Below are 22,067 nucleotides of genomic sequence, written 5' to 3'. Positions count from 1 at the left end.
TGCTGGCTCCTTGCTATCCAATGTTTACTTAGTTCCCAGCAACACGTACAAACATGGGAACCTACAAGTCCCCCAAAGAAATGAATGTGTTCACCCCCACACCCTCCTGTCACTGTTCTAGGACCTTACAGAATGAACTGCAAGGCCTCTGCTTCTCTCCCGTCATGCCCCACAGTCTAAGCCATACTCTGCTCATGCTATGGCACATTCTGTCTAAGAGGAAAACATGAAACAAGGAAGATTCCTAAACTCTCAGGGACCGCCCCCTTTCCACACACAAACACACACTCTCAAGACACAACATCCTGTCCCTCTACATTCTCCTACAGAGCTAGGACTGGTTCTAAGCTGAGTGCTCCTCTCTCCCTCTTTGACCTCTCTGTAGAATAAGAACACCACAAAGAAAAGAGGGTGGAGTGAGACAGGAGTGAGGGACCATGGTCTGAGTGTTCTGACAGTCAGGTGCTGCCTCCTCACACCTGCACCAGGCTGAGGGCAAGGCTCCAGGCATGCCGGCAGAAGACCAGGGGTCTGAGAACAGTCCTTCTACCACTGACCAAGGGTTGGGGATTGGAGGACTATGGGTTTCGTGGACCTGGGCCTTTTGTAACTTACAAACCCCAGAGGACAGGCAACTTGGGGGTTTTTACAACAGTGTTCAGGGAACAGATAAAAGGGTAAAGGATGGTCAAGAATCCAAGGAGGAAGATAAATACCAGAAGATATGGGGTAGGAAATGCAGAGGCAGTGGTAGTGTAGGAATCCTCAGAAACAATCAAAGAGAAAGGCTAGGGCAGAGCCACACTGGGAGGAGGCAGAAGGAAGCTTTGAGGAAAGGCAGAGATACATGGCCCCTAGAGAGTCCCCTCAGATCTGCCATGACCACTGATAACCAGTATATCATTCACCACCACACCCCATCTTACAAACTACCACCATGCCCATCCCAACCAAGCCTCCCTTCTCAGGTCTGAATCTGGACCTCCATCCTCAGACCACAAGAGGCCTTAGTGTCATCACCAAGCACCTGCCATGTGCCATGTGAAACACTTGGTATACTCTTCTCATTGAATTCTTCGGCTATTCTGGTGAGGAAGATACTATCATGATGTCCATTTTACAGGCAAAGACCTTGGTCAAGGTCATACAGTAAACAAAATGGCGGAGACTCGTGTTCAGTCTTGCCTTCCATAAAAGGAGGTTTGAGGCTTACTTGGCAAAGGACCCAGAAAAAGATGGCTGATTCAGGAATCCCCTGCTGAAAGGCATACCCCACCCACACAGCCCGCTTTCTTCCAGCACAGTCTCAGGGGTTGGCCTCAGTCATTACCACAAGGTCTCTAGCCTATGTCTCTTCTCTGAGTTTGCCAGGAATACTAGAAAATCTCAGATCTAGTCAGCTGTGGGGTGCCTGTCTGCAACCAGCAACTTGGGCAGCAGCAGCAGAAGGATTGCTATGTGTTTAATGTCGGCCTAGACTATATAGTAAATTACAGGCTAGCCTAGACTACAAGTGAGAGCTTGTTGACAAGGAGGATGAGGGGGGGGAAGGAAGGAAGAGGAGGAAGAGGAAGAGGAGGATGAAGAACAGGAGGAGAAAGAAAAGGAAGAGGAGAAAGAGGAAGAAGAGGAGGAGGAGGAGGAGGAGGAGGAAGAAGAAACCAAGACAAAAAGTGAAAAAATTAAAGCTGGGTGGTGGTGGCGCACGCCTTTAATCCCAGCACTTGGGAGGCAGAGGCAGGTGGATCTCTGTGAGTTCGAGGCCAGCCTGGGCTACAGAGTGAGATTCAGGACAGGCACCAAAACTACACAGAGAAACCCTGTCTAGAAAAAAACAAACAAACAAAAAACTGGAAAAACAGAACAAGAAAACCCTCTCAATTAGACCTGTCAGACCTGGCATCCCTGCGCTTGGCACCTTTAGCCTCCGTCACACAAGTCCCCACACTGGCTGAGCTGCCTTGGGATCAGGCTACACAGAAGGAAAGCACTTGGGGTGGTGAAGGGGGAACAGCACGCCAGCAGCCTAAGGCTCCATGGTGCACCATGTGGGACACTGTGTCTCTCAGATGTAGCTTCTCAACTCAAGTGTTCCAGGCAAAGGAAGGGCGTTTGCACCCTGGCTGTGCTCTGTGCCTGAGTTCATTAGCTTTCTTCTGCTTCAGTTAGCCTGGCATACAACTGGAACAATGGAACTCATCCCATTGTTAGTCATCATTCATTAGGCATGTAAAGCACCAATGATATACAAGCACATGTATGGAGTAATAACAGTGACTTTCCATGCAGTGCCTACTTTAGTCTTCTGCTGGTTAACAGAAACAAAGTCACAAGGAGGGACTGGACCTAGCATGCCAAGACTCATGCCCCTGGACCACACTCGGGCTCCTCAGTCAAACTCTGTAAGGTGTTGGTGTTGTTATTGGTGGTGGTTGATGCAGAGGTCCCTGTTGTTAGTCTCTCCTCTGTCTCTGTCTCTGTCTCTCTACCCTGCCCCCCCCACACACACACAGGGTCTCCATATGTAACTCTGGCTGGCCTGAACTACCGACATAGACCAAGCCTGCCTCTGCCACCAGAGCGCTGGGACCTAAGGGGGGCGGGGGGGGGGGGGGGGGACACCACACCTAGCTACAGTTTTCCTCTGTGGCAGCGTGGAAACCAGAGTGTAGGGTGAGGTATGGCAAGTTCTCTCCAGAATGGCTAGAGGAAGTGAGTGATTTGGGCGATGGTTTTCTATTACTGTTCCTGGCAATGGGAAGATACACTGAAAGACCCCTGTGAGTCAGACTGAGCCCCAGGCAGGCTAGCTCCCCTCGGTGCCACCAAGAAGGGAAGTCCTGCCGTTAATGCCTTGCATTTGAAATGGGTGCTGAGCTGGGCATGGCAGTGCACAAAGTGGGCAGTTCTCTGAGTTTGAGGTTAATTATCCTGATCTACCTATCTCTGAGTTTGAGGCCAGCCAGAACTACACAGTGCGACACACACACACACTCACACTCACACACACTCTCTCAAGGGGGCAGTGTCACTTTAGGCACTAACTTGTAGCAGAAATCAGCACTGTGCTTGTAGAACCGACACAGGTTCCCGTCATCAGGGGGTGTGGCACAGAAGAAGATGGACGGAGTCAGGTTGTATCGGCCAATCTTGCAAAACTCATCTGTTTCTCGGGGAACACCAGGCTCGATGGCAACCCGATCACCTGGAAAGGGGAGTGAGACAGTGCCACATCTAAGAACAGAGCAGAACCTCACTCCTGCTGGGTCTGGTTCTGCTTTCCAACCTTTGAGAACAGGAGTGGGGGCAGAAATGCTACAAAGGCATGCCGGCTCACTGGCTGACACCAGATGTGAGAATTCCCTAAAGAGCGTTCGTTCTCTCTGGGAACCCTTAGAGACAAGCCCAACCTACTGGTGCCTTCTCTCTTCTCCTCTTCCCCTCCCCTCCCTGTCCCTCTCACCTCCCACCCTATCTGAGATCTTCGGTCTCACTCTGTAAACCAGGCTGGCCTTCAACTCTCAGCAATCCTCCTGCCTCAGCTGAGTGCTGAGATAACAGAGGGGAGCCACCACACCCAGCTCTCTCAGTGCTTCTGAAGGGGACAGACAATCCAGCAAAGAGTCACTGAGAGCTGAGAGCCAGCCCCCTTCTCCACCTAGAGATTTAGCCTATTTCATATTATGCCAGCCTGCCCTTGGTCCCCTGGGAACACAGAACCAGCCCTATCTCTAAAGGGCAAACCCAGCAGGTCCTCCTATCTCAATTTACAAAGGGGGTATCTACTACACACAGGGGCAAACATTTTTTTCTCCACTTTGTAAAAATGTGAGGCAAGACCTCTACAAATAGCAGGGCTATCATGGGAGGAATGGGGGAGGAGAGACTGTGATCAGAATAGATTGTATGAAAAAAGTTTTTTCAGTGGAAAACAGGAAGAGCTGTCATGGCCTGGCGTGTGCTTCCTCTGGCTGAGACGACAGCTAGGGGTCAGCTGTTGTGTGCCTGTGCTCAGAGGTCAGAGGGTGCTGGATCCCCAGGGCTGGAGCTACAGACAGTTCTGCGCTGCATGTGGGTGCTGGGAATTGAACCTGGGTTCTTTGGAAGAGCAGCCAGTGCTCTTAAGTGCTGAGCCACTGACCCAGCCTCTCCATCTTTTCTAGTCAATTTCTAAGTAGACTGAAAATGCCCATTACCCTTCAGCCTGTCAATCATTTACTAGAATCCAATAATAGCTTATTCTTCTTTGTTTAAATGAAAATTTAGGTATAATGAGCCACACAAGTCTTAAGTGGAGCATTAGGTGAATTTGATAGACACTTTTACCTGTGTGAGGAAAACTCCCCTCAAGACACAGACAGTGCCACTGCCTCAGGAACTTCGTCCCTATGTCCATTCCTAGTCGGCTCCCACACCAGCCCAAGACACCTGACGTTTTGAGTTTGTTCACTATGGATTAGCCCTGCTCTTTATACAGCATTAAAAATGGGGTCATGTAGTGTGTATTCTTTGCATCCGGCTTTTTCACTAAGTATGTTTTTAGGTTGGTACTTGTTATATATCAATAGTTTATTCCTTTTTTGTGGCTGAATGGCATTCCATCCTGTGAGTACAGCACAGAGAGCTCAACTATTCTCATTGATGGACAACTGGTTATTTCCTGTTTTCTAGATCCTTTTTTTTTTTTTTTTTTTTGGTTTTTCGAGACAGGGTTTCTCTGTGTAGCTTTGCGCCTTTCCTGGAACTCACTTGGTAGTCCAGGTTGGCCTCGAACTCACAGAGATCCGCCTGGCTCTGCCTCCCGAGTGCTGGGATTAAAGGCGTGCGCCACCACCGCCCCGCCCTAGATCCTTTTTTATGAGTATCATGGCTCATCATTTAAATTGAAGAGTACCTTCAGATTAGTAAATTGTCTGCTTCATACATATTTGCCAAAATGGGGTGGGGGTGGGGCTGGAGAGACAGTTCAGTGTTTTAAGAGCACTGGCTGCTCTTCTAGAGGACCCAGGTTTAATTCCCAGCACCCACATGGAGGTTCACAACCAACTGTACCTCCAGTTCCAGGTATCTGATGCCCTCTTCTGGCCTCCACAGGCACCAGGAGTGCACATGGTGCACAGACACACATGTAGACAAAATACCTATACACATAAAAATTTTTAAATTGAAAAAAATGTATAAAAAGCTTTATATTCTAAAAAAACAAAGGATCCACAGAAACCCAGTGGCTTTTAAGATGTACCTCTCAACTTGTCTGACTCTTCCTCAGCTGTTCTCACCCGGTTCATTTTTTGCCGCTCACAGAACAATACCCATCATTAAGGACAATATATTCAACTTGACATTCAAGATGGAGTCTACTACATTATCCCATTTTACCTTCTAGTTGTTATTATATTATGCAATTCACATTTGCACAGTCTTTTTAAAGAGGGGCCGTGCATTTTAATTACCTCTACCAACTCCCCAGTGGAAGACACCTGCTCTGAGAATAGGTGTGTGAGAACCCAGACACATTACTTGACCTGTGTCATTTTACTGGTCTGATCCTCTTCACTAACTCAAAACAAAACTTTCTCAAATCTCAGATGACAGGCAGCTCATTGGTTCAAACATTCGTCCTTGAGCCAGATCGAACAGGGTGGCATTCCAGACAGCTCTGAGACTAGCCAGTGTGTGGCCCTGGGCAAGAACCACATTCCACTGTCTGCATCTATTAATAAAGCTAATAGCTTGTACCTTGTGGTGCTGTCTCAATAATTAAATAATTACATGCACTGGTGTTTAATGACCAGCAAACCAATACACACAGGCTTTCTTCTTCCTTTTATAATTATTCTTGTCATATATCCAGCCCCAAGACCCAGAGCTATGAAGTTTCTTTAACCACCCGTGCTCACAATCAGTGTCCTTTCTTTGAACTCTGACTAGATACTTTTTCCTCCAATTGTTGATGTTGTTGGCAGTTTTAATGTCTGGTCTCCCTAACTAGATCTATGAATCCAGGGCTCACTATTTTTTTTTCCATTTCTCAAAGTACCTGACCCAAGTTTGAACCCACTGTAGACACTGACTAAACACTTGCCAGAATTTAGAGAACCTGGTCCCACAGGTAGGGACCAGTCATTGGCTGGCTGCTGGAAGATAAGAGCCTTCAACTTTGAGACAAGCCTGCACCACCATAGGCTTTTTCAACTTGCATTAAAAATGAATGGAGGCCTTGACTTAAAGACTCTTAAATGGCTGGGCGGTGGTGGCGCACGCCTTTAATCCCAGCACTTGGGAGGCAGAGGCAGGTGGATCTCTGTTGTGAGTTTGAGGCCAGCCTGGTCTACAAAGTGAGTTCCAGGAAAGGTGCAAAACTACACAGAGAAACCCTGTCTCGAAAAACAAAACAAAACAAAACAAAAGACTCTTAAATGATGCACATGTTTAACTTCTAAGTTTACCAATCCCTCTCTATGTCTGGTCTCAGAGACTAAGCAGTTTCACAGCACCTCTTGCCAAACCCCAGCCTACTCCAATTAACCTGAAGTCATTCCCAGGCCATGCAATGGCCTCATTAGCAAAGAAAAGTTGATAACTGCTACCTATGCCAAGCCCGTTCAGACTTAATTCACTGTGTTGGGGGACAATGTAGTCTGCTGCAGCTCAGCATTCTGGGACAATCAAACCCAGGTTTTATTCGACTGTTGTTTTCCTAGCTATCTAATAAAAAAAATCAAAGGCTATGTTATAGGCCCCAGGGAGAAACTTACCCCTGTTGTCATGCTAAATGGATATGTTGTCAGCTACCTTTTAAATATCTGTGCTTACACACATAGATTAGTGCTGCCCTCAACCCTGGCCAAGAAGGTTCTCTCTGCAGTAGTCAGCAGTTAATGCAGAGCCTCATAATTGGTCAAAGTGATAAGAACAACTGACTCTTGAGTGTTCATCCCTAAATGGGACATCTACATCAACCCCACACTCCAAGGCTCAGGGATCATTTTGGAAGATGTTGTTAAGGGAATGTAAGAGCCAGAGGAGGAGGAGGAGAGCTGTGCAATGCTGTCTTCTGAACCTGGCATGGCTGTTCGTACTCACAAACTTACTGCAGCCATGGTTACCTGCACAATATCCATACAAGATCAAGCCTAAAAGATCAGTCAACATTCCAACAGGCAGTACTAACTGGACTCTGTTTTGTGTTAAGGCAAAGACTCAAGTGTGTGCAAGTTGGGAATTCCTGGATTCTGTGGCAAAAGTAGGAGGGATACATTATTTATATGCATGAAACTGTTAGAGAACAAAAAAATTCTATTAAAATAAAAAAAGAAGCCGGGCGGTGGTGGCGCACGCCTTTAATCCCAGCACTCGGGAGGCAGAGCCAGGCGGATCTCTGTGAGTTCGAGGCCAGCTTGGGCTACCAAGTGAGTTCCAGGAAAGGCGCAAAGCTACACAGAGAAACCCTGTCTCGAAAAACAAAAAAAATAAAATAAAATAAAAAAAGAAGCTTTGGAATAAAAGACAAGTTAGTTGACTAGCTTAAAGGTTGGGGGTGAGGCTTAGCCTTGTAACAGCTAAACTATTCTCTGAGATAAAAATTAAGTGACTAGAAGCAGGAATGTTAATATTTCAAGGTCATCCTTGGCTACATAGCAAGATGGAAGCCAACTGGGCTATCTGAAAAGAAAATCAAGATCTTTCTAATTCAAAGATTCTAGGGCAGTGGTTCTCAACCCTCCTAATGCTGCTCATGCTGTGGAACTCCCAACCATAAAATTATTTTCTTTGCTACACCATCACTGTAAATTTGTTACTGTTATGAATTGTAATGTAAATATATAAATATGCAGGATATTTAATATGCAGCCCCCAAAGGGAGCATGACCCACAGTTCAAAAACCATGGGTCTAGGGTGTGTGGCTGGAATAGATCTATCATGGGAAAGCTGACTGTGCACCATAAATTCCAAAATGCAGAATACACATTCTCTCCCAACAGGGACAGACATTCTTTGAATGCTCAGTGATTAAAGAGTATTCCTAGAGGAAACACACTCACATCTGGAAATGATGTAAGCCTGGCACGCTCATGCTTTTAATAATAGTACTTTGGAACCTAGGACAAAAGGATCACCTTGAATTAGAGGTTAGCCTGGGCTATAAAGAGTTCTTGGCCAACGTGGATTACAAAGTAAGGTCTGGGCTAGCCTGGGCTACAGAGTGAGACACTATCTCAAAAGTAAATGAATAATTAATTAACAGTAAAATAAAAAAGGTCTTGATTCTTAGAATTCAGGAGCAGTTCGTGGCTTATATGCTAGGAACACTTTCTCAACCCCTTTTTCTGATTTATTTCACATTCTCCATCTTTTTCAAAGGAGATAGGTCTAGATATGACATGTTGATCACATTCTCTACCACACATTATGACTAAGTACCTGCTTTCTGTCCCAAGTCTGTGTCCCCTCTGAGGTAGAAGGTAAGGTCCCTACATGCAGGGACCCAACACTCTCGTCACTGCTGTATCTCCGTGCTTAGCAGAGGCCTGGTCCAGAGAAAGCACACACTGACATTGATACTGACCTGGTTTCAGATGTTTCACCATCTCTCCTACTTTTATGACGGTTCCAGAAGCTTCATGCCCAAGCACCATTGGCTTTTTCACAACAAAATCTCCAATTCGGCCATGCTGCCAGTAGTGAACGTCTGATCCGCAGATCCCCACAGAATGCATCTTTAGTAGCACCTCTAATTAGAGAATTGAGGCAGAGAAAACAAGTGAGGGAAAGGCAAGCCTTCCATCGCTCTCAGGAGCTCTAGCAATTTCCCTCTGGCCAGGGGAGAGAGCTGGGTTCTCAGAGTCAGGTACACATTGGGATTACAAAGGAAAACAAGCAAAGTAGAGAGCCGAAGAAAGCCCAGGAAAGCAGGACAGCTTGACAGAGCAAAGGAACCGAGTGTGATGGGTAAGTTTACACGTTGACTTGGCTGGGCTAGTGTACCCAGCTGTTGGGTCAAACACCCATGCAGATGTTGCTTACAAGGTGGGTTGTTGTGAGGGGTTTTATGGTACAATTAGCATTTAAACCAACAGACTGTGAGTGGACCAGATTATCTTCCATAAAGCAGGCAGGCCTCATCCAATCAAGGACAGGCCTCGTGAGCAAAGACTGAGTTGTTTTTTTGTTTTTGTTTTTGTTTTTTTAGATTTATTTATTTATTATGTATATAGCACATATGACAGCAGGCCAGAAGAGGGCACCAGATCTCATTACAGATGGTTGTGAGCCACCATGTGGTTGCTGAGAATTGAACTCAGGACCTCTGGAAGAGCAGTCAGTGCTCTTAACCTCTGAGATTTTCTGAAGGAGAAACTTTCCTAAGACTCTAGCACAGGAAGTTTTTCCTGAGTCTGCTGTCCTACGCTGCAAGCCCAGAGCCTTCTAGACCATTCAATCACAGGAGCCAGTTGCTCAATATAAAATAAACTGCCCTCTTCTCCTACCCCACCTCTGTGTATCTGCACATACATATACATCCATATCTTATTTGTTCTGTTTGCTTGGAGAGCCCTGACCAATCCTGCTGTAACAAGATATTCTGAGGAGGAAGCACTGTATCAGCCATTTAAAGAACAAACTGTTTTGCAGGAGATAACTGTTTCCAAACACTATGCTGAGCCTGATTCTTATCATCCTGAAAATCTCTCTGCTTGCCACTACATGATGAACTGCCATGTTAAGTTCCTCGTGTTCCTTGTTTTCTAGAAAGGTTCAGCTTTACTCAGCACTCTTGCAAGTTCAACTCACACTTCCTCTTTGAGGACTGGACCAAGTGAGGTCTGGTAGTACTGTTGTCAAATGTCTAAGTTTAAAACAATGATGCCTGGGCTTCTCAGCTCAAGTAGATACCAAAGGATTCTGGGCTCTGTCTGACTGAGATGACCATATCATGAACACCTCCCTGGGAAAAAAAACCTTCATCTTCAAAAGACAAAGAGGCCCAAAAGCTCTGCTATGTACTCAGATGTCTTAGCTACTGCCCTTGCCACAAACCACCAGCAAATTCCCCCAGATGTGGCTCTGGAGAATGGTCTTTGCCTTTGTCTCTGGTTGAGCACTTAGGAATGGCAGGCTGAATTCTGAGATCAGAGACAGAGAAAAACTACTGATATCAGAAAAACTCTGAGCTTTCTCTATAGAAGTCCACTACTTGCAGAAAGGGATGAGATCTAACTTATTGGAACACTCCCTTTCCAACATACCTTCTCTCTTCCAATTCAACTAAAGCAAAAGACAAAAGAATGACAGTGGGCTGGGCCGGAGAGGGCCCTTCATAGCCCAGGGAAGCCCTCACTTGGCCACCTCTGCAACCAAAGTCACCTTGTCAGGGTACAGTGAGGCGCCTCCTCCACTTCTCTGAATATGATATCTTGGTGAAAATGGTTAAGCCTTAAATTTGCATTGCTTGCTGAACACTGATAGAAACAGCTGTTCCTTTTATCTTATCTCTGTAAGTCAATAATGCAGCTGACTGAGTGGCAAAGCTCAGGAGTTACCAAGAAAGCTGGCTTCAATCTGATGTCTACCCAGAATCTGTGCTTCTGGGTTGAAGTGTGGCAGGGTGGGAAGGGCATCCCAGGTCATCAAGAAGAGCAAAGGATCTGAGGGACTGAAGACCCTGACCATTGCCCCTAGCCTCACCCTGGATTCCTATAGACTATGAACTAGACTTTGGGATGGAAGAAATATACACTAGCCAACTGTTGACATGACCTCCCCAGGTCCAGATGCCACCAGGAAACCTGCATGACAGCTCAGTCCAGTGGGATCACCCACTAAGAGGCTGAGAAGTGGAGCAAAGGTGTTAAAAGCCCTGCCTTACATGCTCAGTCACTTTCTGTATTTGATTGATTAAAGGAAGGGACAGGGCTTCCCACAGCCCCTCCCATCCTTACTGGACAGGTAGATAGTTCTGGGCTGGCCCTCTTGGGTGTGCTAACACAACGCTCCTTTGCTAACTACGAGATTTAGTTCTGTAGATTTCTAGAACCAGAATATGATTTGGCATCTAATCTGGTAGAAGACAGGGTACTTGGTTGTTAGGTAAAAAGGGTTGGTTCTGCCTTTGGTCCACAGGCTTCACATCAAAACCCCAGGGCAGCTCAGCAGTCTGCTATCTGTGTCTTTCTCTTCCTATCACTGATTCTTATACTTCATACAGTAGCCAAGATAAACCACTGTGGCCAATGGACAAAGAAGTAAACACATTAACCAGTAGGAAAGGAGGGGCAGGGGTCAATGCACACGCCTCCAAGGCCAACACCAGCGAGTACAATGTCAGGTCAGTTTCCCAAGGACCTACCATTTGGGCCTGGCTCAGGGATTGGGTAGTTCTCCTGAAATAAATAAAACCAAGAAAGTTGTTTAGTATACATAATGACTTAGCTCTACAAACATTCTTCCACTTTTAAAATATTCATCTGGAGTTTCATTTAATTATTTCTTAGAACACAAGTTCAAACCATACTCTGCTACCAGTGAGCACTGAAGGGACGCAGCAGACGGCAGGCAGAAATCCTGCCCTGCTCTTCACCATGCTGCTCAAAACAGAGCCACTGACCCAAATAATGGCATGCACAATATATTCTAAATGCAACAGAAAACTACACCTGTGCCTAGTGACATCCCACAGAAAGAAACAAAGTTCTGAAGCTGGGTTCCCTCCCTGGAAAACTGCCAAAGCCCAATTCTAGATCTTAATGTCAAATCCTGAAGGAAGCTACTCTAGTTACTCAACACACCATCCACTTTGGTGCTACTTGCCCGAAACTAAGAAAAACTGTGTGCTACATGTGTCCCCATGCAGAAAGGGTGTCTGAGCTGCTCTGGTCTCTAGATTTGCCTTCCACACTGGATCTTTTCATCCTGGAAATCATGTTCTCAGATACAGATGTTTGGCCTGACATATTCCTACCAGGAAAGGAGGAGGATGTAAGCAGGGCTAACTGTATCTCTAGACAGGTGGGAGGGTGTCTACAATACTACTCCTTCCTCTTTACTTCAGTTTGGCAGATAGGTTACCCAGTCCTCTCTTCTAAACCTCCCATTTGGAGTTTCAGGAGCCCGAGGGAACACAAGGGCTCTGCATTTTAGTGCAAAAAGCAATCTGAGGTATTCTGGTGTTCTTTGCTAGTATTAGAATTTGTGGGGCTGAAGAGATGGCTCAGAGCAGGGGCTGCTTTTCGAGAGGACCCAGGTTCAATTCCCAGCACCCACATGGCAGCTCACAACTGTAACTCCAGTTCCAGGGGATCAGACATACACCAATGTACATCAAACAAAAATAAAAAGGAACCACACAAAAAAATAGAACTTGTTTACTGAACTTTTCTCCATGGTTACCTGGCCAGGGTAAAGTCAGGGTTGACAAGGAAGAAGGAGGCTGAGTGGGCAGCCTCAGTGTTCACTTTATGAATTCTTTGTGGGTGGACCAGCAGCCAAGGAGAAGGCAATCTGACATGCTGACAGTGCCTGCCAGCCCAGTGTTCATTTTATGAATTCTTTGTGGGTGGACCAGCAGCCAAGGAGAAGGCAATCTGACCTGCTGACAGTGCTGCCACAGCCGGACACTACTTTCAGCTTTGCCTTACCAAGCCCAGAGTTTACAGAGGAGAAACCTGAGGTTAGGAAGTTACAGAACTTGGTCAAGATCCTATCACCATGCAGTGGTTAACCAGGGCTCAGGCCAGCTGTGTCTGACCCCGCTATCAGTTTCCATTGTACCTACTGTGGTCCCAAGGGAGAGTGGCCTTTCTTCTTTGGGCAACAGAATGAGCTGTTAATCATGGGAGGTGACTGACAGGTGGGCCCCATGCACAGTATTTCGATGGGGGCTATGCTTATAGCTTTCCACCTTCCTGGCCAGTGAGATGGTTCAGCAGCTAAGAGTGCTTTCAGACAAGCCCGACAACCTGAGTTCGATCCCTGGAACCCACGTGGTAGAAGGAGAGAGTTAACTCCCACAGTTGTCCTCTGACCTCCATACACCAGCCACATGACACATACACACACACACACACACACACACACACACACACACACACACACACAAATATTTTTTTAAAAAGAAGAAAAAAGGAAGGAAGGAAGGAAGGAAGGAAGAGCTTTTCAACCTTCCAAAAGTTTCCTGAGTTGCCTTTTGTAATTTTATGAAACAGGGTCTCCCTATGTACCCATGTACTGGAATCCATTATGTACCCCAGGCTAACCTCAAACTCATGATTCTCTTGTCCCGGTGTCCTGCTAGGATTTGAGCTTATACCTCTAGGCCTGGCTCAAGCCACTTGTTATAGGTGGCCTCACAGCATCAATCCACACGGACACCATCTAGAACTAAATGCTACTCAACACTACCATGCTCCTACTTCTTCAACACTAGGTACAGCCCAGCCCCAAACCCAGGTAGTAGCCTTCCCCAAACAATGCTTCCATATATGGCCTAACTTCTTTCATTCACTTCAGACCACCAGTTTCTCCTGTGGAGAAAATTCAGTGCTACTTGAACTCCTCCAGAGAAAGAAAACCGACTCGTGTGCTAACATTCATGTGCTAACGCTGCCCGGCAGGCAGAGAGCTCCACTGTCCCTCAGGCACCTGTGCAAAGTGCTTTACAGGCTTACCATGAGTACAGCCCAGGTGCCACACAGCCTGAAGCCACTCCCATAGGCTGAAGAGGAAGAACCGGGACAGTTAGCAACCGGGACAGTGGCCGCACAGGCTAAGGGCGGGTGACCACTACTGAGCTGGGCAGCACAAAAAGAGCCTCGTGTGAGGGGAAAGGTTCAAAGTACTTAAGGAACTTTTTGGTTTTTCTGGGGGAGAGTGGTTGGTTTTCTGATGTTTTTTTTTTCTTCTCAGTAATTTAAAGGGGGAAATCTATAAATCACTGCCTTAGAACAAGTGTCACCAAAGTCTTTCTCAAGGAAGTCACCAGTCTCATGTTTGAAATTAACTAACATTCTCATTGTTGTGTAAATTTGCATTTCTTAATGTTATGTCAGGTGAAGTTTTCAACTTCAATTTCAGTGGCATTTAACGGCCGCTGATTTTGTTTCTAACTTGGAACCTTGCCCCACATCCCTACCGATGGCATTAGCAGGCAAATCCCTAGACACTGACACCCAATTCCACAGTCTTCCTATCTTTGCCTCCAGCTGGGGCAAGCTTCAACACCGGACCTGAATGGGGAAGTGGGAGATTTAAGCTCACCCTAAGAGCTGGTACACCAAGTAAGCCCTGAGTCACTAGAGATTTACTTACTGCTCTAACGGCTCCAAAACCTTTCCACATGCAAAGATGCAGTGACTGTTCCGGACACTAGAGGGTGCTGTGCTGGTAGTCCGTTTACTGTCTAGTGGCAAAGGAGACCGAAAACTTCATTCTTCACACCACTCCCCTCTCCTCTCTAGCTATGTATCTGAGGGTGAGCTTTGCATTAAGTTTCTCCTCCCAGATGCTGGGAGTACAGCTGAGCGCCACCACACCATATTCCTGTGGTGCTGAAGAAGGAACACAAGACTTTGTGCACACAAACAAGTGGTCTGCCAACTGAGTACAGCCCTAAACAGCCCCTCCTCCTGAGGCTTCACTCACCCTTTCAACTCAGGCTCAGCACCTGCCTCCCCCTCTGCAGGGGATATGCCACTGGGCACAAGACCAAATTAAGATCAACCACTGGGAGCTGGAGAGACAGAGGGCTCGCAGTTGAAAGTGCTTGCTGATCTTGCAGAGGACCAGAGTTTGGGTCCTAGCACCTATGTTAGGCTGTTTACAAAAGCCTGTAACTCCAGCTCCAAAGGATCCAACACCTTCTTCTTGCACGTATACACACACACACACACACACACACACACAAGATATAAAATAAAATGCCTTCTTTATATTTTAAAAAAACATCAGTTCTCATGCTGGTCATGGTAGCATATACCTATAGCCCCAGTTTTAAGGAAGCTGAGGCAGGAGGATCTAGAATTTCAAGACTGCCTAAACTAGACACAGCAAGACTTTTTCTCAAAATAAATACGCCTTAAGCTTGTAAATATTATCCTAAGTATCACTGTGGGTCCCACAGCTTTACCAAGTTACCACAGCATGGCCACTAAGCACTAAAAAGGTAGTGTGTCACTAGCTACAACCGTGTTTACTTAATCTCCTTTTCCATCTCAGATTTCCCTGGTGCTAAACTATGTCCTTACCTCTCAAGGTTTTTGAAGGCTGTAGCTCAGAATGAATGCCTAAAAGGGATGAGGAGACACGGACGGACACACGGACACACACACACACACACACACACACACACACACACACACACACACACACCTGCTTAGTTCCTCTGAGATCCTAGCCTTCCACTTTATTCCCAGTGATTCTGTCATTTCAGACACATTGAGGGTTTCCTAAGCAGGATTTCTTGAGAATGAATCACAAAGGTGCAGAGATGGCTTTTAAGTCTTATTAAGTTCTGTCAACATTCTGGAACTTTTCGAGTCAGAAATACCTCTCTGAATCACATATAGCTGCCCTTCTCTGCAACACACTCACTCCAGTAACCCTTAGTCTCCAGGAAGATGTCCCTGCGTTGATAGGGCCATCGAAGCTGTCTCTGTCATCCCAAATAGCGTGTCTGTGTGTGTGTGTGTGTGTGTGTGTGTGTGTGTGTGTGTGTGTGTGTACAAACATACACGTGTATATGTCTTGACTGTCTCACCATCAGCTCCCTTTCCATTACTATATTTGAATTTATCCCCTCAACCCATTCTGCCTTGGTCAGTGGTCCTCAACCTTCCTGATGCTGCGATACTTCAGAACTGTCACTTTGCTCCTGTTATGAACTGTAATGAAAATATCTGACATGCAGCGGATCTGATCTGCGACCCCTGTGAAAGGGCTGTTCAACTCCCCAGGGTCACAACCCACAGGCTGAGGACCACTGGACTAGGCGGTAGGAAGGGCTTCAAGACAAGAAATCCGAGAAGGTAAGTTTTCCCTCCTCCCGCCAGCCTGGGTGTGCTTAGGCAGAAGTCAGACTCTGGAGTAGCCTGCCCATGTGCAAAGCTGGTTCTCTTCAATCCACTGTGTACCTGGGGCACATTATACAACCTCTCGAATTTCCTCTTCTGTGTCATGAGGGTAATCATGAAAGGGAGTGCCGACTCACAGCAAATATGTTTGCTCTTATTACAAAAGAAATAAGCCCATGTTCTGTTCCCTAACAGTTGAACCAGCTCTGGACGGCCTTCTCCTTTGGGAGAGGACAAAGTACTTCAAACTGTTCTTTTCATGTTAACGTTGAGAGAAATTTGCCTTTAAAAGGCTGGGGTTTGGAAGAGCTAAAGTAGGACTTTGGCACTGATTTAGGCTTGCTTCTTGTTATGTGGATATACAGCCACCCCCATGCCTTAAACAGACAGGCAGGGTATAGGGGAGGTAGAGATGGCCTGTGCCCACATTCTTAGCAGATGTCTTTGCCACTTGCTCCCACATACCAGACTGCCTGTGACCCCAAGGGGCTGTGCTGGACACATAAGGTGAACCAGATGCCATCGTCACTTCTCCTGCTTCATTTCCCCAATCCCTACATTTGTCCTGTATTCTGAGAGTGGGCGGAAAAGCCAAAGGTTTTCTAATTGGGTGAGAGGCTTTGTACTAGCCATGGGTCCTGGCATGTGAAGCGGTCAAAATAAAGGGTTGGAAGTGCTCCCACAGTCCACCGAGCTGGTCCTCTGCCCAGGCTCTCTTTGTTCTGTCCAGCTTCTGTCCTGATGATGACAATCTCTCTGAAACACGAATCTGTTTAAACTCCCCATTAACCCTGTAAAGTTCCATACCCCTCATACCATGCCTCCATCTCACTTCCAGCCACATCCAACACTTCCTCATCCTCATAGGGGTCATTTCTCCCTCTCCTTCTTCATGATCCCACATGAAAAGGGAAGTGAAGCATCCTAACTCCTGGGGGACCCTTAGGTGACTTAAGTTGGAATGTGTTAGGATTGAAGTGTCTGTAAACACCCAGATGGTTCTATCCACTTGTAGGGTTTTTTGGTTTGGTTTTTTTGTTTTTTAGTTTTTTTTTTTAATTTATTTATTTATTATGTATCGTGTTCTGCCTGGACGCATCCCTGCAGGCCAGAAGAGGGCACCAGATCCCATTACAGATGGTTGTAAGCCACCATATGGATGCTGGGAATTGAACTCGGGACCTTTGGAAGAACAGCCAGCGCTCTTAACTGCTGAGCCATCTCTCCAGCCCCGGTTTTTGAGACAAAGGTCTCACTGTGCAACCCCAGCTGGAACTTGATATGTAGACAAGGCTGGCCTCAAACACAGAGATCTGTCTGTTTCTGCCTCCCGAGTGCTGAAATTAAAGGTCAATGGCTTCCAACGGGCTTTTGTATTCTAGGGACTGGTGCTCAGGTATCCTTTCCTGTAAGAAGCTTTTCCTGTGCTAACATGACTGGGAAGACAATTCTTTTGCAACCCCTGATTATGAGACCCAAGTCCACACAGGACAGAGGACTATTTAATTCTCATAAAGTAATATATAATTTTTCCTAATTCAAAATGCAAGAACAAGACTATATGCTAACATATTATATAGTCCCTTATAGTAATCAAGAAATGCTTGTTAGCAGCAGTAGGCGAAGGCTCAGCGCAGTTTTATGCAAGTATTTGCATTGTTTTATATTGGACTGATAACACTCGGCAAACCTTGACCAAGTTTCCTCTGGTAGGTAATGTTCTTAGTATAAATCTGGTTTATAGAAAACCTCCACCTTCAACAACCATGCTAAGAACTAAATAAATCTGTTGCCAATAAAATATATACACATATATGTATGTATTCACTATACACACAACACACATATATGTCATGATATGCACATATTTCTCCTCCTTACTTGTCTTAGGATATTTAAAAGGGAATTTCTCCTAATCTATGAGCCCTTGTCTTCTCAGAATAGGGTTACTTTTCCAGAAGATTAAAAGCCTATCAGATTTTTGCTTCCTTCTACTTTGATGAGTAACAGTTAGCTCTATGCCCTAGGCCTTTCCAGAAATGGCAATTGCTTTTCCAAGCATTTTGCAGAGAAGCCAGGATGCTGGTTTTGAATTCAAAATGACTTATCAACGGTTTAGATTTGGTTTGCTACAGAAACATAATTTAGATAAAAAGAAAGGAAGTGTTTCTTTTTTTTTTTTTTTTTTTTGGAGCTGAGGATTGAACCCAGGGCCTTGTGCTTGCTAGGCAAGCACTCTACCACTGAGTTAAATCCCCAACCCAGAAGTGTTTCTTTGGACAGTTTGTTATTATCTGACTCCTTGTTTTCTAAATGAGTTTGGGGTTCTGTTTTTACTCAGAAGTGACTCTGACAGGTAAGATACTTAAAGCTTCTCTTTTCTGTTAACACTGAAGGTTGAACCTAGGGTCTTGCCTGTGGTAATCAAGCACCTACCTGTAAGTTGCATCTCTAACCTTTTTCTTACTTTTGAGATAAGGGCTCACTAAGTTGTCCAGGTTGGTCTTAAACTCACTCTGTAATCCAGAAAGGCCTTGAACTTTTAGTGTTCTTGCTTCAGCCTTGTGAGTAGCTGGAGTTACAGACTTCGACCACTAAGCCTAGACAGACTAAATGACTGATCAGCCAGCACCACTCTCTCTAGGTGTTCCCCCCAAAAGTCCAGCTGAGCACTAATAACTATCGAGGTGTCCGCTCCATCAGGTGTTGACAACACCAACCAGGAAAACAGACCAGATGCCCAAGACCATTTGAGTTGCTAGGTGATCACGACAATTCCTTTCTTTTCTTTTCATCCAAAACTTAACAGTAAAGTATACATAGCAAGGCTGGGTCATTTTTAATGTGTTTTTTTTTTCTTAAAGATTTATTTATTTATTATGTGTACAGTGTTCTGTCTACATGTATGCCTGCAGGCCAGAAGAGGGCACCAGATCTCATTACAGATGGTTGTGAGCCACCATGTGGTTGCTGGGAATTGAACTCAGGACCTCTGGAAGATTAGTCAGTGCTCTTAACCTCTGAGCCATCTCTCCAGCCCTTAATGTGTTTTATTAGATAGAGAAGTATCTTAAAAAAAAAAAAAACCATTATCATTAAAGCAACTCTTTGGTCACTGCATCTTATTTAGGGTGCCTATGCACATGCACATACATGCCACAACATACAAGTAAACACCAGAGAACGACTTCTGGGAGCGTGTCTCTCTCTCCACCAGGTGGGTTCCAGATGGCAAACTCACGCTGTCACGTGTGGCAGCAAGTGCCATCCTGCCGGTCCTCAAAGCAATTCTTTTGACCAAGGGTGTTTTACATTTCCTCAAAAAAGCAACAAGTCAACAAGTCTCTTCACTGAACCTCGATTAATATTTAAACTTCCTACTGATGCGTTCTTTTCTCTGCCCTTTATAATAAAATGACACTAACTCATCACTTTAAAATAACTTTTTCCTTACCTTGTTATCTATTCATATAGCCAACAACAGTATGAAACAAACAAAACCCAAACACCGCCTGCTACCTTCTCCAGGGTGGCCAGCTGTCTGCGACAGCAGCTGATCAGTTCCCTAGCCACAGGCTGAACAAGGAAGGCCTGGTTTTCAGGAAGAAAGGAGAGAGCATGCTCTCAGGATGGTCCATGAGCTGAGTGTGATGCAATGAAACAAGCAATTGGGAGGCATGCCGGGCGGTGGTGGCGCACGCCTTTAATCCCAGCACTCAGAGGCAGAGGCAGGTGGATCTCTGTGAGTTCAAGGCCAGCCTGGGCTACAGTGAGTTCCAGGAAAGGCGCAAAGCTACACAGAGAAACCCTGTTTCGAGAAAAAAAAAAAAAGAAATTGGGAGGCACACTTAGAAATCATTAGCATTCTGACCTCAGAGTCCAGTGCAAACATTAGTCTGTGGTCAGCTGGAAATGAAAATCAAATCATTCTTTCATCTCGGAGTTTGTGAAAACACTGAACTAAATAAAGTGCCTGGCACACGGCTGGACTGGAGTAAACTAGCAATATCGTCATTCCTTTTGTTAATTTTCCTTACTATTCTAGCAAACTCTACAGCATAAAATATTTTTGAATGCAAAAACTCACAAGCCACCCACTTGCCCCCAACACCAAACAAAGCCTTTTTACAGAAAAGCGAAGTCAGCTGTCTCCTACTCCAATTTCATGAACCAGTAATCCATTCCCAACAAAGAAAAGCAAGTTCTAGATTTTACAAGATGGCCAAAGAGTCATAAAGTAGTTGAACTGCTGCAGGTGAATACAGAGTTCTGCCTGGCCCGCATTCTAAGGATTTTGCCAAAATTGCCATACATTGCCAGTTTGAGCCTTTATCCATCTCTTCAAGAAGGTTTCAAGGCTTTGGCCTCCTGCCTAACTCCACAGTTAGCACACACCAGTGACGGTGCATGGACTGTGTTGGCTCTTTTATAAGCACAGTGCCACTGACGTGCACACCATCGAAGTGAGTACTAAGGCCTCCCCTCCCCCTCCTCTTCTGCATTAGGAATTTAATCTAGACTCTACCACTGGCCTTGAACTTACTTTGCAGCTCAATCAGGCCTTGAACTTTCAGTCAGTCTTCCTGCCTCAGTCTCCTGAGTAGCTGGGATTACAGGCCTGGTGCCCCTCTTCAAGACAATTACAGCAGGAGGAAAAAAAACATTGTTAAGCCATACAACTAACAGCAGTGGTGCTGGGGCTAACCTCTACTCCAGGCCCCCAGGCTTTGCGTTTACTACTTCCTTTCTGAGAAGACTCCCGAGAACTGACATTGTTTGCTGATGGGTGGGCTGCTTCCTTGTACCTCAGCTTATTCATTTCTTTCTTCCCCTTGCTTCCTAAGTCCCGATCTCTCCATTTAAAATAGAGAAATATAAAGCCAGGCAGTAGTGACGCACACCTTTGATCCCAGCACTCAGGAGGCCCAGGCAGGCGGATCTCTAAGTCTGAGGCCAGCCTGGGCTACAGAGCAAGTTCCAGGACAGCCAGGGATACAAAGAGAAACCCTGTCTCCAAAAACAAAAACAAAATAAAACAAAAAGAATAAAATAAAAATAGAGAAATCTGGTTTTTTTAACCTCATTATGAAGGAAACCTACCAGTCTGTCCTAATATATGTGTGTGCATTTACACATCCACTTCTCTCCTGCTGTGTATACACACATCTACTAGTCTGTCCTAATACGTGTGTGTGTGTGTGTGTGTGTGTGTGTGTGTGTGCATGTACACACACCACAATTTATCACCCAAATTACAAATGCTCGCTCCTTGCCATGTTGGCTCTAAGTGTGAGAAGACTTCCATGACTGCAGCAAGGGAAGGGAAGCCTTCTCCAGGCACACAGAGTTAAGACTGGTGTTAGGTTTCCTTCCTGCTTGTCTCAGCAAAGTGGCTCGGGTCCTGTTTTTCCAGAGCAATGCCCTGGACCTTGGCCAGTTTCTGGCCTCCCTGGTGGCGGGAAGGCCACACCGGGAAAGCCTGGATTCTCCTTCCCTTCAGAACCCTTCGGATTCCTGCTTTGGATTTTAGGAATGGGTGTTTCTCCAAACAATTCCTTGTATGTGAGGACCTGAGGCAAGGATTTTTATCAGTAGACCCTGCCCCTAGTCCACCCAAACGAGAGCTAAGCCTCAGTTTGCCAGCCAATCCCAATGGAAAGACCCAAAATCTGTGGCTGTGTGGTGTCAAATCAAAAGGGAAAACCTGTCTGCCTCCCTCCCCATTTTATAATCCACAGCCAAGCTGCTATGGCTTCCAAATGCCACTACCACTTAAGCTACTCTGCTCAGACATCTTGGGTTTCACTGTAAGGTTTTCATCTTACGGAAGAACAGGGGCCCTCAAAGCCTCCTTAAGACTTTTCTTCCTTGATGCCGTGGGTCAGTGCTGGTACCACCACCCCCAAACTTATACTACCGAATCTATCTGCTCTAAGGAAATGGAGGGACAGAGGTACCCCCATGGGGGTGGTAGCTGGGAGAGGATCGTGCCTGGGAAG

General features: G+C 45.8%; 1 protein-coding gene across 2 annotated transcripts in view; it reads right to left on the bottom strand.

The window, feature by feature from the left end:
• Positions 1-22,067, bottom strand: part of Sord (sorbitol dehydrogenase) — a 33,238-nt gene that overhangs the window by 9,472 nt on the left and 1,699 nt on the right. Inside the window, exons 2-5 of one of the 2 annotated variants that reach the window (XM_052723120.1) lie at positions 20,612-20,697; positions 11,352-11,385; positions 8,571-8,735; positions 3,046-3,205 (exon numbers count right to left, since the gene is read on the bottom strand). In XM_052723120.1, coding sequence (XP_052579080.1) covers positions 3,046-3,205; positions 8,571-8,721 — 311 coding nt within the window. In that variant the 5' untranslated portion in view covers positions 8,722-8,735; positions 11,352-11,385; positions 20,612-20,697. The remainder of the gene's footprint in view (positions 1-3,045; positions 3,206-8,570; positions 8,736-11,351; positions 11,386-20,611; positions 20,698-22,067) is intronic. The other variant, XM_052723121.1, reaches the window with a different exon arrangement.

The sequence above is a fragment of the Peromyscus californicus genome, unplaced genomic scaffold, assembly GCF_007827085.1.
Source record: "Peromyscus californicus insignis strain IS unplaced genomic scaffold, ASM782708v3 Scaffold_7__1_contigs__length_154581171, whole genome shotgun sequence".
Lineage (NCBI taxonomy): Eukaryota > Metazoa > Chordata > Mammalia > Rodentia > Cricetidae > Peromyscus > Peromyscus californicus.
Note: the sequence above shows the minus strand (reverse complement) of the source record. Positions and strands in the feature narration are given on the sequence as shown.